Source organism: Euprymna scolopes, chromosome 1 (genome assembly GCF_053919585.1).
Source record: "Euprymna scolopes isolate OS-2025 chromosome 1, ASM5391958v1, whole genome shotgun sequence".
In the NCBI taxonomy this organism is placed as follows: domain Eukaryota; kingdom Metazoa; phylum Mollusca; class Cephalopoda; order Sepiida; family Sepiolidae; genus Euprymna; species Euprymna scolopes.
This window is the reverse complement of record NC_136482.1, coordinates 9,335,037-9,349,456: the sequence shown is the minus strand read 5'-3', so window position 1 is coordinate 9,349,456 and position 14,420 is coordinate 9,335,037. Positions and strand designations below refer to the sequence as shown.

Below are 14,420 nucleotides of genomic sequence, written 5' to 3'. Positions count from 1 at the left end.
ATAATTTGAAGGACAAGGGAGATAATTCTAAATAATTCAAACGTGTAATATTTTAGAAAGGCATGGGGAGAAGGGGAGCATTGAAAAAACCCAAATTCATCACATTCAAACATCGTTTGAATTCAGCCTTGTACATCATTGTAGTGCCTACAAATACCCATTAATTGTTTAAAAATTATTTTCAATACCCATTATTATTATCAAATACCCATTAATTGTTTAAAAATTATTTTCTTTATAAAAATAAAACTACTTGATCAATTTATGTGATTTTTTTTTTAGCATATGATATTTTCTTTTCATCACAGATACATACACCATAAAGATTTTTCTTTGTTTTTTTATAAAAGGTGGGGAGTTATAGACAAACACTGATTCATTAAATCAAAATTTTTTATTTTGACATAAATGTGAAATGTTTTGTTTTTTTTTGTTTATTTTCGATTCCGCTCTTTTCTTTGTTGTTTTTAAATACTGTGATACAAGATTCATAAAGTTACAGCTGGAGCAAAGACAAGGTTCCTTTCAAGCTGTAATGTGTAAAAAATTTCTTGCCATGATGAATTGGCACTCAAATTATCCATCCACGTTTGAACATAGGGTGTCACTTGCACCGCAAGATTCTCAGGCACTGAGAATGAATAAATAGCGTGTCGGAACATTTCCTGGTCTGAATTTGATGTGATGTCTTTAGAGTTGTTATCACAGATATGTGACAGAGAAATATGGGAGTCTTTGGAAATATAATATTGGCATGTACAGGAAGTCCGCATCTGAACAATTACTTTAAACACTAGCAAGCTATTGATTTCTAGAGAATTGCCATCGTAATCATTCGATCGATTGAACCAATAGATAATGGGGTACCCAAGTAGAATACCCACAAGGCTGGTTAAATTTAGTGATGGAGGGAATGTTATTTCAAAATTATTTTCACTCTCACCATTGCAGATAGTCAAAATGTCCTCAAGAACATCTGGAATATTCCCACCAAGAGAATCTAGTTGCTCGACCAGTTTTGGTTGTGTGTTAGTTTTGGAAATGTCTGTGAACGCAACTGTTCTTTTGTTGAGTACGCATGTCAGGTGGTCACGTAGCACCACCATATTGCACAGCAACACATCTCCTCCGACAGAAATAATGAGAAATGTAGTTGGCTCGGAAACATTATGCAAAAGCCCCTGCTGCCGAAGATCAAGGATCAAATTCAACATCTCGTCTGGTTTTGCTGGTCCATAATCAAACAAGAAGCTCGGCTTGACGCCGCAATTGACAGCAGCAATGTCGCACATGATCTGGAAGCTGAAACGGACAACGCTTCGGCCGAAATGCTTCTGGATGCATTTCTTCCATTCTTTAACGAGGGTTGCAGGAAGCGATGAAGATGTTTTAACAAGATCAGGCTGAAAATATAAAAATATACAAAAAGGAATCAAGATCAAAAATTCATAAAATAATCGAACATGGATTACCTACGTAATTCACACAATATTATTTTTATTGGAAACTTCGCCAAAAAAAACAGTATTTCTCCTCTCGTTATTGTAGAATTGGAGAAGAATGTCAAGACTGACATTTGTGTAGCCGGGGGGGGGGGGTCACTGTGTCTGTATTCATCTGACTAGTTTTACTGGTTATATTCAACATTGTCTGCTCTTTTTGAATTCCGGTTTCTGTTCTGCTGATGGCATGGCATTAACAAGTAAGATATGGTCCGTTCTGACTAATGTTTATTTTCCTTTCAAACAGGAAAACCCTCCTTTCCCCATATTAAGAATAGCTTTCTTGCCCACTTAACCAAGTCTAATTATCCAGTTAAAAGGACAGCAGAAATCACTTCACTTGATAAGAAAAAAAGAGAATCATCAGAATTCAAGCTAAAACTGCAAAAGCCTTCCTCTTTACAATTCGTATAGACTTCAGTACGTGGATGTGTACTATAGAAGAAAAATTGTGTCCAGGGAATCTATCTTGTCTAGCCAAGTAGGAATCTCAACTGAAACTGTTCATATTTGGACGCCAAATAGCAAAAGGAGTGCATGCGCAACATGTTTTAATCACCTGACGTATTATTTTTACTTGGCATATATATAAGCGACCTTGTCTATTTGTGTGTGGAATGGTCTCTATCAAGCTACTCTCTCATTTTTTGGTGTACTTCACATATAAGAGATTTAGCCCTGTGGAAAAAATTGGATTTGATTTTTAGCTGGAAGAAATAGCTGCTAAGGGGTCAAAATTGAAAAATTAAAACTTGTCAAGTGTAAGTCAGTTTTATATGTATCCTCTTTCCATGTGAAAATATAATTTATACTATTAACTGCATTAATATCTAACATTTTGATATGCATGTGTCCTTAGCTCAAATGGTAGCGAATAGCACTGATGAGCTAAATGTTTTGGTTTCGATTCTAACTGATGACACCTGAGTCATATTTTTTTAAACTTTTGAAATTACTTATATTAGGTACAATATAATAATCAATATAATATTTTGTTTTTTATTTCGAATGACATATGGACAAATATTCATTTTCTATTTTTTCAATCTTATTTTTAATAAATTAGTTCTTTGATATACAAGCTATTTTGTGGGTTTGTTTTACAATCCACAGAGGTATAAAAAGTGGTAAAAAATTAAAAAATATAACAAATTAGTAATGTTAGCAAAGGCAAGATAAGTTACTCTTCTACCTACCTGGAAAATTTTTTAGAGTTTTTACTTACTTTAAAATGTAGTGTTTAGCAATAAGTGCGAACAAGAAAAATAGCGGCTAGCTAACATGTGAAGGTTTGATAATGACTTAAAAATAAGATTATACAAACTACTGTTAGAAACTAGGTATGGCACTAATTTTTGACACCCATAACAAAAAATACAAGTAAAAACTAATAAAATGAAATTAATTCATCATAATTTTTACTCGATATTAAAGAAGGATCAGGGTTTAAATCTTATTTATTTCACATGCCATAAAACCAACGAAATTTGATTTTAACCAAAAACTTTTTTAAAAAAATGATAAAAATATAATAGCGGTAGCGAATTTCGATATATATGTACGAGACATAGTTTTAAAAGCTGATTCATCATAATTTTTTTTGTAGGTTTCCGACTACTTTTTGATTGCATTTGAAAGACTAGAGTTAATTTCCAAAATGAAAAAATATTTATAACACAAATGTGACAAATGTTTTTACGGCGAGCTAACAAATTCAGCTAAATTTTGAAGTTTAATAATTTTTTTTATTCAATTTTCACCCCAAACAAGGCACAGTGCAACTTTGAAGTAGAGGGATATTATCGGGGACATAAGTTGCAGGGACATTATGAAGAGAGATGAGCATAAATTCATTGTAAAAAATCCTTTGAAAGAATATTAGTTTTCTAGGTCTATTTCAAAGATAATTAGTAAAATAACACCATAAAATATTGAATTAAATAAAACAAAAACACCTTGTTTGTACAAAAAAAAAAAAAATAGCTTAATAAAGCCCCCAAAAGCAAGAGATTCTTGCTTCGTTCAACCAAAACAAAATAAAGTCCTCGTCACATAGATTATATATGGCAGCTCAAAATCTCAAACAGTCAAAAGGCTGTTTGGAAATAACGTCAGGTAGTTAAAGGGAGGGGGAGGTACTGTTTTTCTCTTTTTTTTTCCTAGCTGTGCATCCGTACATTCCTATTGTGAACGTTTGTATAATTTATACCATCTTTTAATTTAATTATTTTTCTATGTTTCTGCTTTTAAATTGAAAAAAAAAAATTATTTTTCAAGATTATATGAAGGTTATGCTAAGCTGAAAGTTACACTTTCATTCAAGCAAGGAAAATATTAGAACCTTTCATATAAAAATCATGCAAGACCTGTAATCTAAAAAAAAAAAGTAGAAATATTTTTTGCAAGTATAATATTTTTGTGTGAAAATATTGAATAAACAATGTTTAATTCAATGATAATATCGGTAGTCCGAGAAATTAATTTGTTTTTTGAGTAATATTGAATTCATTAATAGGGACTATAGGGCCCTTTTCGTAATGTTCCTGTAAAAATTAAATAATTTTTTGTAATTGTTACAATTTTTGATGCTTTATTTTCATAGAAAAAGCAAAAATAAATTAATGCATTTTTTTTTTTACAGAAAACCATAACTTTAGTTAAGGTATTTTTGTTTAAACAAAATAATACATTTCCACTAAGATTTGAATAAAAATAATGGGTCAGTGATCATTATTTGATAAATACTGAAATTTTCATTAAAATTGGTTAATTTCCAACTAAAGGAAAGGGTAAAAATGTTTATACATTTTGAGTATCGGCATTCATTTTTGCATGTACCCAGTAATTTGTAGCCCGAAAATAGTAGTATTTAAATTATTTTTTATTAAATTCCTCTTTATTATAGGAAATATCACTTTTTAATTGCTAAAACTGTTTTTTGTTTAAATCTTAACTAAATCCTTAGATTAATTCTTGGAAACTTATTTTCAATTAAAACTTTTTGCACAGACTTATAAACTAAAAATCACATTTTTATTTAATATTAACAGATTGTAAAACATGTTGTGCACAAAGAAATTTAACTAACTTTTAAATCATAATTGTTTCAGTTACTTGGTTCAAAAATTATATTTTGATTAAACAAAGAAACGAGTAACACTACGATTTTTATCAGCAAAGTTCAAACAGGTCATTGGCCTTCTGTAGAAAAAATTATTCACATTCGATTTCTAAATATATTTTCTAATTATTCATTATTCAATCATTTTATTATATTTTAAAATGTAAAAAAACTAAGATCTGACCCCCCACCCTCCCCAAAAAAAATCTGATAAGATCGTGTTGGGGAGGGGGAGGGGGAATATGCAAAATATGAGAATTTTTTTTATATTATTTTATTCCAGTTTATATATAGTTCAGCCTTTTTAAAATGAGTCTGTAAAAAAAAAATTAATGAAATTGATCAATTATTTGATTTTTGAGAGACTTTTAAAAATCATGTTGTTTCTTCTTGTCCTGGCAATGTACGAGGAGGGAATGTCAACTTAAAGGGGCATTTAAATGAAAATTTTCTGAATTTGCCTGTCGACTCCACATTACAAACCCACACATTAATATGAGAGGGAAGACTATTTTCAAATATCATCCAAAATTGGAAATGGAGCAATGGACTTTATTAAGTAGATATTAATAAGTCTCTGGTACCTAATTTTTTTATTATTATTTATTATATTTTTTTAATAGAGTAGAAAATGCACTGTGGATGCATTATCGGCAGCTCCAGTAACTCTTGCTTCTCCTTATTTGTCCCTCAGTCCTCATTTGCAATGAGTGATTTTTCTAACAAAGGGAGAATAAAAAGCTGTTTACTAGGTCGGGAGTATTTGCATGAACAGTAACCAGAAATGTCGGAAATTTTCTGTTTCTATGTCTGAACAGCACTTATCCTGCCTTGATAGAGTTCAAAGTTTGTGGCCATGTCACTAATAAGAGTGCTGGAGGTAAAAATGTTTTATCTGGGCTGACATTATCCGCCTGATAGTCAGGGATCTGAACCTTGGATTAACCACAAAAGAGGCTGTCCTATCAGCAGGTGCAAAGTGCTGGGGCTGCTTTATTGCCATTTGGTGAATGGATTCTGGACCATGCAGTAGTTTCTGGTGGGGCTTCTCGGTGCCATATTAGTGGGTAATTGTTACGGCTTTACCTTATCATGTGCTACAAAAAAAAAATTCTTCCTTTCTTTTTCTCTTTTACTTTCCCTCTCTACCCTGCTCTAACCAAGTCTGTCAACTCTTTAAGAGCGTATCTAAGAAAATTGACCACATCCTGTCTGCTCATCCTTCTGCTAACATTCACATCTGTGGTGACTTCAATTTCCACAATGGGGAATGGTTGACCCACTCAAACAAGACAGATGATGAAGGGAGGTAATGTCATGATTTCTCCATTGCTTATGACCTCACTCAGACGAAACCACCCGTGTGCCCAATACTAACGGTCAGCATGCAAACCTTCCAGACCTTTTGCCCTGAGCTATGTTCATCTTCTGTTCTGTCTCCTCTGTGATCTTCCACCAGATAAAAATGAAATGTAATAAGTCCTCAGACGTACCTCTCCATCGTACAGTATATCGATACTCTATGGCTAACTGGGATAGCTTCCGTACATTTATATTTGATCTACCTCTGAGTTCCATGTTTAAAAAGAATGTGTTCTCTTTAGTATCAGACCTGACCTAATGGTTAATTGTAGGTATAGACCGATTTATACCCTCAAAAAAATTCCAACAAAAACCTAAAAGCCAACTATGGTTCTCCCCAGAATGTGCTGCTGCCATTGCGCGCAGAAATCACTTTTTCCATGACTACCAACATAACAGATGTACTGAGACTAGAGCCACTTTTAGGACTGCCAGCAACCACTGTAAAAGAGTAATAAAAAATGCAAGAGAGTTATATGCTCAGTCCGTTAACTCCAAAGTAGCTGAGCAATGGCTTGGTCCCCACCATTTTTGGCAAATAGCAAACAGGATCCTCAACAGAAGCGTGTGTTCTATCCCAACCATCATCAATGGACCTGAGGTCATCTTGTAAGCATCAGACAAAACCAAACTATTTGCCAAGAACTAATTCTACCCTATGCAACCAAGGCCATCCTGTAACAGGCAACACGCTATGCGACTTACAAATATCTGTGCGTGACGTTGCCAAGCTAATCAAGAACCTTGATTCCAGTAAAGCAAATGGCCCTGACGGCATTCCAATTATAGTGTTGAAAAAGCTTCAAACAGAACTTGCTCCCATACTGACAAAGCTTCTGTTCAGGATCCTGTTTGCTATTTGCCAAACCTGGTGGGAACCAAGCCGCTGCTCAGCTACTTTGGATTTAACGGACTGAGCATATAGCTCTCTTGCATTTTTTATTACTCTTTTACATTGGTTGCTGACAGTCCTGAAAGCAGTTTTAGTCTCAGTACATCTATTACGTTGGTAGCTATGGAAAAAGTGATTTCTGTGTGCGATGGCAGTAGCACATTCTGGGGAGAACCATGGCTGGCTGTTAGGTTTTTGTTGGAATTTTTTCGATAGTATGAATCGGTCTATGCCTACAATTAACCATTCGGTCAGGTCTGATACTATAGAGGACACATCCTTTTTAAACATGGAATGCAGAGGTAGATCAGATATAAATGTACGGAAGCTATCCCAGTTAGCCATAGAGTATCGATATACTGTACGATGGAGAGGTACGTCTGAAGACTTGTCAAAAAAATATGAGATTTGTTTAGAATCTTTCTTCTTATAATGAATTAATTTTATTTTACAAATTTTTACTTACTTTGATCGAGTATTTTTTTTTTTTTACAGCAGAAAAAAAAACATGTTTTTATGACAGCGCGCTGAAGGTAGCCATGTTTGCATTTTAAGATCACACCACAGGGAGATAACTCAGTCTAAAGCGCCGACACCCTCTTCCCCATCTTAAATACTAGCTTTTCTTCTTAAAAATCGAAATATGGCTACCTTTTGATTGGTATCATTCCAAATTGTTTGTTTTTTTGCTGTAAAAAAAAAAAAAAAAAAAAAAAAAAACCTATTTAATCAAATTAAGTGAATTTTTTTTTTCGGAGAACTTCATTTCATAACGGATATGTACAATATAACTTTTTTCAGTATTTTCACTTTTAATGTCTTGCTTAAACTGTACAGATACAGGTGTATCAGAATTTTTGTAGGAATTTTTGACACCCCTAACACGAAACTGCGAATAAAATATAAAAATCTCGTAATTTCTCTGTTAAAAGTGGGTTATTTATTTTCTTTATGGATTATACTTCCAAAATAAACTATTAAAGTTGTTTTAAAAGTAATAGAAATTTTTTTTTTTTTAAACAGTAATGAATTTTCCAAACTCAATATTTTTCAATTTTTAAACTTTAAAAATCTATCAAAATTTTTCTATTGATTCTATTTTTACGATATTTTCAGGGTCAATGTGAAATTTTGTTCTTTCCAATAAACCGAATATAATATTTTAGACAAACGTTTTTTTTTTAATTCACGCCCCCCCCCCCCATTTTCAAGTTTCTATTAAAAAGTAAATAATTTACTCACCGAAAAGTAAATAATTAATTTACTCACAAATTGAAGAGAAAAGGTCAATAAATAATATATTCAAATTTAAAACAAAACAAAAAAACGTAGTGTTTTTTTAGAATTTTACCTGTAAAGTTTGAAGTTTAAAACCTTTTTTTTTTAACCACGTTATTTGTTTTTTCTTTTTTTTTTTTTTTAATGGAACCTTGGTCCTTGCTCCTTTAATTGAAAAAAAAAATTAGGGCTTGAATTACATTTTTCGAGGAGTTATAAGCTTGGAAAGACAGACAATTCACGCCTCCCATTTTGAAATGTCTATTAAAAAGTAAATAATTAATTTATGTACCCAAGTCGTATATATCACAAATTGAAGAGAAAAAGGTCAAATAATATATTCAAATTTAAAAAAAAAAAAAAAAAAAAAGAACGATTTTTTTTAGAAATTTACCTGTAAAGTCCGAAGTTTAAAACCTTTAAAAAAAAAAAAAAACACGTTGTTTTTTTTTGTTTGTTTTTTTTAATGAAACCTTGGTCCTTGCTCCTTTAATTGAAAAAAAAAAAATTAGGGCTTGAATTACATTTTTCGAGGAGTTATAAGCTTGGAAAGATGGGGTGGAATTATTCACTATTTTCACGCAATTTCTGACACACCTACAGATACTCTGTTATTTGTTGTGGGGGGTCGAAATTTCCGCCTTTATTATGGTTATAACATTTATTTGTTATATTTTTTTAATTTTTGGCCACTTTTTCGTATCTCTGTAATACTCTGTATTGTAAAACAAACCCAAATTTTTTCCCACGTTTTATATTTATATAAGGGCATTTATATGTATATCGGATCAGCTGACGGAGAATGTCAACAAAGACGGACCAAACTGTGAAAACCCATGCTTTTTTTTTTTTTTTTTTTTTTTTTTGTACACAAATAAATTCTATTTGAAAACTAATAAAAATAAACTGTATCCATAATTTTGGATTATGAAAATTTGGGATGTCTTGGTATATTCTTGCTTAAAAAAAAAAAGAAAGAGAAAATAAAACATGAAACCTACGAGATAAAAAAAGCTTCCCGAACAAAAACAATAAAAAAGATAACCTGTTTTTTGTTTAAATTTCTTGTGTGCAAGCTAAATTACTTAAGAAAATGTAATTTTAAAATGACTCTAATGCCAAAAACTGTTTCCAATCTATTGCACGTTTTATGTCGTATTAAAATCACAAATTTACGTACAAAATAAATTATGATAAAATCTGTTTTTTAACAATAAACAAATAAACATACCAGAACATCAAGTCTTGATATTCGTAGGCTAGACATATTGGTTTACTTTCATAATTGAAGATTAACTAAGGGAGATAATTCTATTAGGAATTATTTTACTCTCAATTTCTTGTACATAATTATTTTGTATTCTATCCATACCCACATCGTTTTTTTTTTGTTGTTTTTGTTTTTTTTTCAGTTGAGGCTACGTCGGAAAATACGAGCATTTATGATTCTATAAAACTTACCAAATATTTCATACCTTTCTTATCGCACCTTCTATTTATGTTTAAGGGGAAGAGATAGATATTGGTTAATTCCTATTTTAGTCACGTAAATTATTTAACGTGAGATAGATTTTGATATTATTTGGTAATGTTACCAAATGTAATATTGAGTTTCAGGAAAAAAAATCTGTAAACATTACAAAAAATGTTTAAAAAATGTTTTTCTGTTAAATATTATTACATGAAAAATCATTTCAAGTAAATATTTTATTTTATGATGAGCTTTCCCATTGACAAGTGTCTTGGCCTTCAGCCGGTCAAGGTTGAAAAGCTTGCCATCACTTCTGGTGTGTAGATGTGTACCTTCTGGGGAGTGTTTAAAGGCAAACTGCAGGAAGAATAAAAAAAAAAAAAATGCTGAACAAAGTCATAATCTTGCTTAACTCTGCTCTGGATTGAGAAAGGCTTAGAGGTTTCCCCGTCAAAGCTTACAACACTCTGCATGTCCTCATGGAACGAGATGATGATGCTGAACAGCCGAGGGAAGCAACCGATCTTCTTCAGGAGCTGAAACAGAGACTTTTTTCTGACCAGGTCAAACGCCTTGGTGAGGTCGCGAAAGGTGATGTTGAGAGACATCTACTGCTCGCGACTTTTCTTCCGGATTTGACAAATGGAGAAAATCATATCCACAGTAGATCTCTCGCTTCTGAAGCCACACTGGGATTCTGGATAGATGCGTTCTGCTAGGACCTGAAGTCTGGCAATAACCACTCTGACAAAGACCTTACCAATGATGCTCAGATTTTTATACAGGGTGATGATCTTCACATTGCGCATATCCCCGGGCACTTTTCCCTCCGTTCAGCAAAAGCACAGGAACTGATGGGCCTGCTTGCCACATTTGACTCAGGAGTTTATCACTGGCTTTGTTGAGTTCATTGAGTGTAAGTTCAGAGTCAAGCTCCTCAAGGACAAGCAGGTCATCAGTGTTGTCAAAGGCTTCATGGGAAACAAAGTTCACACTGGCAGCAGACTTCGATTTCAGTTGTGTAGGTTTCTTAGTTGGCTTGCCTGCTGGATGCCTTCATACATGCCCCTGATTTTACTGGACCAAAAGGCCACCTGGATTCTGTCTGACAGGCATAGTCAATAGTCGTTGGCACAACAGCGTACGATTTGCTGAGCCTTGCTGTGCTCTTCTCTCAGCGACTGGGGGTTCCCCTGACTGAAGTTAATCTTGTACTTGACCAGTGCATCTCACTTTGCTTTGATAACTGGCTCAACGGTGGGTTCTCAAACCAGTCCATACCATTTTCTTTTTTTCCTGTAAATGGCGACCACAATGCTGTAGATGGTGGCACAAAGGGAGTTCCCTCTGTCAGCTGCACCTTGCACTGAGTTGTTAGTGAGAGCCTCCTGAAGGAGCTGGATTAATTTGGAATTGACTACTGTTAATTCTTGGTTGGCAGTTTTTGTAGTGGAGTGTTTTGGGAGTTTTTCACCTGTGGCACAACAATCAGTACTGTGGTAAACTCTGATGTTGCAGACATTGTTTATAGTGTTCGCTTTGGTAATGATCAGGTCCAGCTGGTACCAATGTTTGGATCGTGAATGTTTCCATGACATCTTGTAGCACACTTTGTTCTGGAAGGAGGTGTTGGTCACATACAGTTTGTGGAAGCAGCAAAGCTCAGAAAGTCTTTGACCATTTCCATTCATCTTCCCCATTCTATGGTGACCAAGCACTTTTGCCCAACACTCACAATCTGCCTTCACACAAATGTTGAAGTCCCCCAGTAGGTGGAGGTGTTCAGAAGGGATGCTGTTTACTACAGCAACCAGCTGATCATAGAAGTGGTCTTTGGCTTCTGGCTAGAAGAGTTGGTGCGTACACGTACACAAGGTTGACAAGGCTGGCAGTTGTGGAGAAGCATAGGGTGAGAACATGTTTGGTGCCACTAGTTACAGGCTCATCATGAGGAGCAGGGTGTTTTTTTTTTTTTTTTTTTTTTTTATTACATTTACACCCCAAACAAGACACATTGCCACTTTGATATAGGAGGCTACTATCAGGGACATAAGCTACAGGGGTACTATGTGGGGAGTTGGGCAGCAAGATGCCGGTTCACATTACACTTGAATTTCTGCATATCAGTACAGTTGGGGAAGCAGGAACCTGGAAGGGAATTCCAAAGTCTAGCAGTTCTAGGGAAGAAACTACTGGAATAGAAGACTCTCTTACATCTAGGGATCTCTACTTTGAAGAGGTGGGATTTTGCTGCTTGTTGGGTTTGTTGGGGGTATTTACGTTGAAGGGGTAAAAGTGTTTGCATTTCGACGGAGTATTCACCGTTAAAGTACTTGTAGAACAGGCAGAGGGATGCTACATTGCGTCGATGGGACAGAGGCTGAAGCTTAGATGACAGTTCAGGACTTATTAGGTTAGCGACTCTCTTTTGACCCCTGTCCAGGAGTGAGAGACTAGTAACAGATGCACCAGCCTAAATATGACAACAATACTCCATACATGGGCAAATGGTGGCCTTATAGGAGTACAGGATACTTTCGGGCGTTAGTAGCTTTCTAGCACGGTAGAGAGAACCTACCTTCTTTGCAGAGGTCCTGGCAATGCTCTAACAGAAAAGCCAATACCATGATCCCTCAGATCTTTTACCCTGTCAGAAGATGAAGTGTTTCTCCTTCAAGGATCCGCTGTCCAAGAATCGTGTCTCTTGCAGAACTGCAATGTCAATGTCTAGTGTGTGCAGCTTGAGGTCAATTGCAACTGATTTGCGTTTTCAATCGTCTGAATGTTGTCGAAGAACTTGCTTCACATGGTGCAGACGTTCCAGCTTGCAATACAAAGAGCTGAAATCTTTGAATTTTTTCCTTTTGATTTGAAGTGCATCGTTTAATAATCTGCCTGTTAAGCATCGCATTCTAACCTCCAAGCATCTACTGAAGCAAACAGATTATAGCAGGTCAACACCTTATTGGCCAGGGACTGTCCAGCTACAGGCGCACAATAACCAATGGGACGCGAGGGTCCCTCCTACCGATGAAGACAGCCTGTGGCGTCCAGCTCTACACCAGTCAAGTGAGGACTTATAAACCGTAAACTGCTGTCCTTCGTCTTATAGTCGCATGGGTAAAGGTGAGATTGTAGTTTCCTCTCCAAGACACAAACCTTGCCAAAGAATATGAAAGTCATGCACTGCCCAAACAACATGGCCAAAGCATGGCAGGATTTCAGAGAATGTTGAGCACTACATTTGGGGCTGGCTTGGCTGCAGGAGTTGATGGAAAGAAGCCATTGTTGTTAAAGGGACTTAACTCCTGATTTTTACTCTGGATTTACTTTCATAGTCTTTTCCATGAATATCGCTGAAGACAGTGGAGATTTGGAATCCTTCCCCTAGACTTGTTGACAAGGTTGACGACTTGTCTACGCAATCAAATGATTTTGAGGCATCAGTGACCTTTGTCTCATCTCCTTGTCTGTAAAAACAGCTTCGCCGGACTTAGAGGCTAAGCCATGCATGAAGGTCAGGAGTTGGACTTTGGTTGTCAGAGACTATTGGAGATGCCTTGAGAGCTTTTTATAAGTAGTGAGAACTTGTCCCCACTATCACTCTTGATGACAATCTTAAAGCCAAAAAATTTATGACTTAAATATGTAAATATTGCTTGGAAACTAACATGACCGTTTTGTAAGACACTACATGTTAGTAACATGGCCGTTACACTTAAACTATGTCATCATATTTCTAACCACTTGGACCCACACACATTGTCTGGTACCGTTGCAAATGAACAAATAAAAAAGGAAAGAAATAAAAGTCTGACTCAGCAAATGAAACGCATTTATTGGTGGTTCTTCCAAAACAACGCATTTTATTATCTTTCAAGTATTCCAATGCTGTGCCATATAGCATGTGCTTTTTAAAAGTCTCTCTCCCTGCCACCTCACACCGGCCAGTGCTTTCTCAGCCTCAACTTCACACGTCCATCATCCATGGAACGCAGTTTGCTCAACCACATGCTGTCCTTTTTCCCCCTTTTTTTCTCCTCCTTCCCATTTGCTTAATTTGCATATGTGCTAAGACAGCTACTGTTGCTAATATTTTTGTTAGTTAGCTATCCTACAGCTGCTGCTGATTTTGCCATTCACGCTATGTTACATAAGGAATGTTTACATATTTAAATTGTGTATTTCTCGTGCTTAAAATAAAACAAATATTAACTCAAAATGACTCATCTTCATAGTGGTTGTTTCATGTTTCGGACAATTATTCCATTGACCTTCATCAGATAAGATTTAAAATTGGATTTATAAGATCATAAAATCCAACCTTGATTGCTCTTCGGGGCCCGTGATGCAGTGGATAGAGGCAATGAGTCGCTATGGTTCCAGGTGGGGATTGTCTGAAGATAGCAGTTTCAATCCAACCCAAAGTCAGCCAGCCAGAGGATTAATTGGCCAAAAACGTGGTAAAACGACGACAACTATGGAAGGCAATAATTACGGAAGATACAGTTAAGAGATTCAGCATTCTTATCCTGCCACCTGACGTAAGCCAGAGGAATAGTTGGCGGAAATGTTGTGAAACAACAACTATGAAGATTGAGGATAACAGTCCAACGTTTACAAATTCCTAATGAACCGCCCCCTTAAGTGAACACTTCATCAAATCTCCACACTAACGTAATGTACTTGCAATAACCCTTATCCCTGAGTGGCTTCTGGGCCTTGATAAGTGGTGATCACTGTGTAAAAAAAAAAGTCCACAAATGAATAAATATACAAATTACTCATCTCAAA

General features: G+C 35.2%; 1 protein-coding gene across 2 annotated transcripts; it reads right to left on the bottom strand.

Annotated features, from left to right (window-relative positions):
• Window positions 1-375: 375 nt before the first annotated feature.
• LOC145277952 (UPF0739 protein C1orf74 homolog) lies at window positions 376-9,531 on the bottom strand. 2 transcript variants are annotated; one of them, XM_080130188.1, is made up of 3 exons: window positions 9,387-9,438; window positions 7,344-7,566; window positions 376-1,403 (listed from the first exon to the last, which is right to left on the bottom strand). In XM_080130188.1, the coding sequence occupies exon 3, from the start codon at window positions 1,290-1,292 to the stop codon at window positions 489-491; it is 804 nt and encodes a 267-aa protein (XP_079986314.1). In that variant the 5' UTR covers window positions 1,293-1,403; window positions 7,344-7,566; window positions 9,387-9,438; the 3' UTR covers window positions 376-488. The 2 variants fall into 2 exon arrangements, with proteins under 2 accessions (XP_079986314.1, XP_079986231.1); XM_080130105.1 differs by lacking the exon at window positions 7,344-7,566 and having other exon boundaries at window positions 9,387-9,531.
• Between the last annotated feature and the right edge of the window lie 4,889 nt (window positions 9,532-14,420).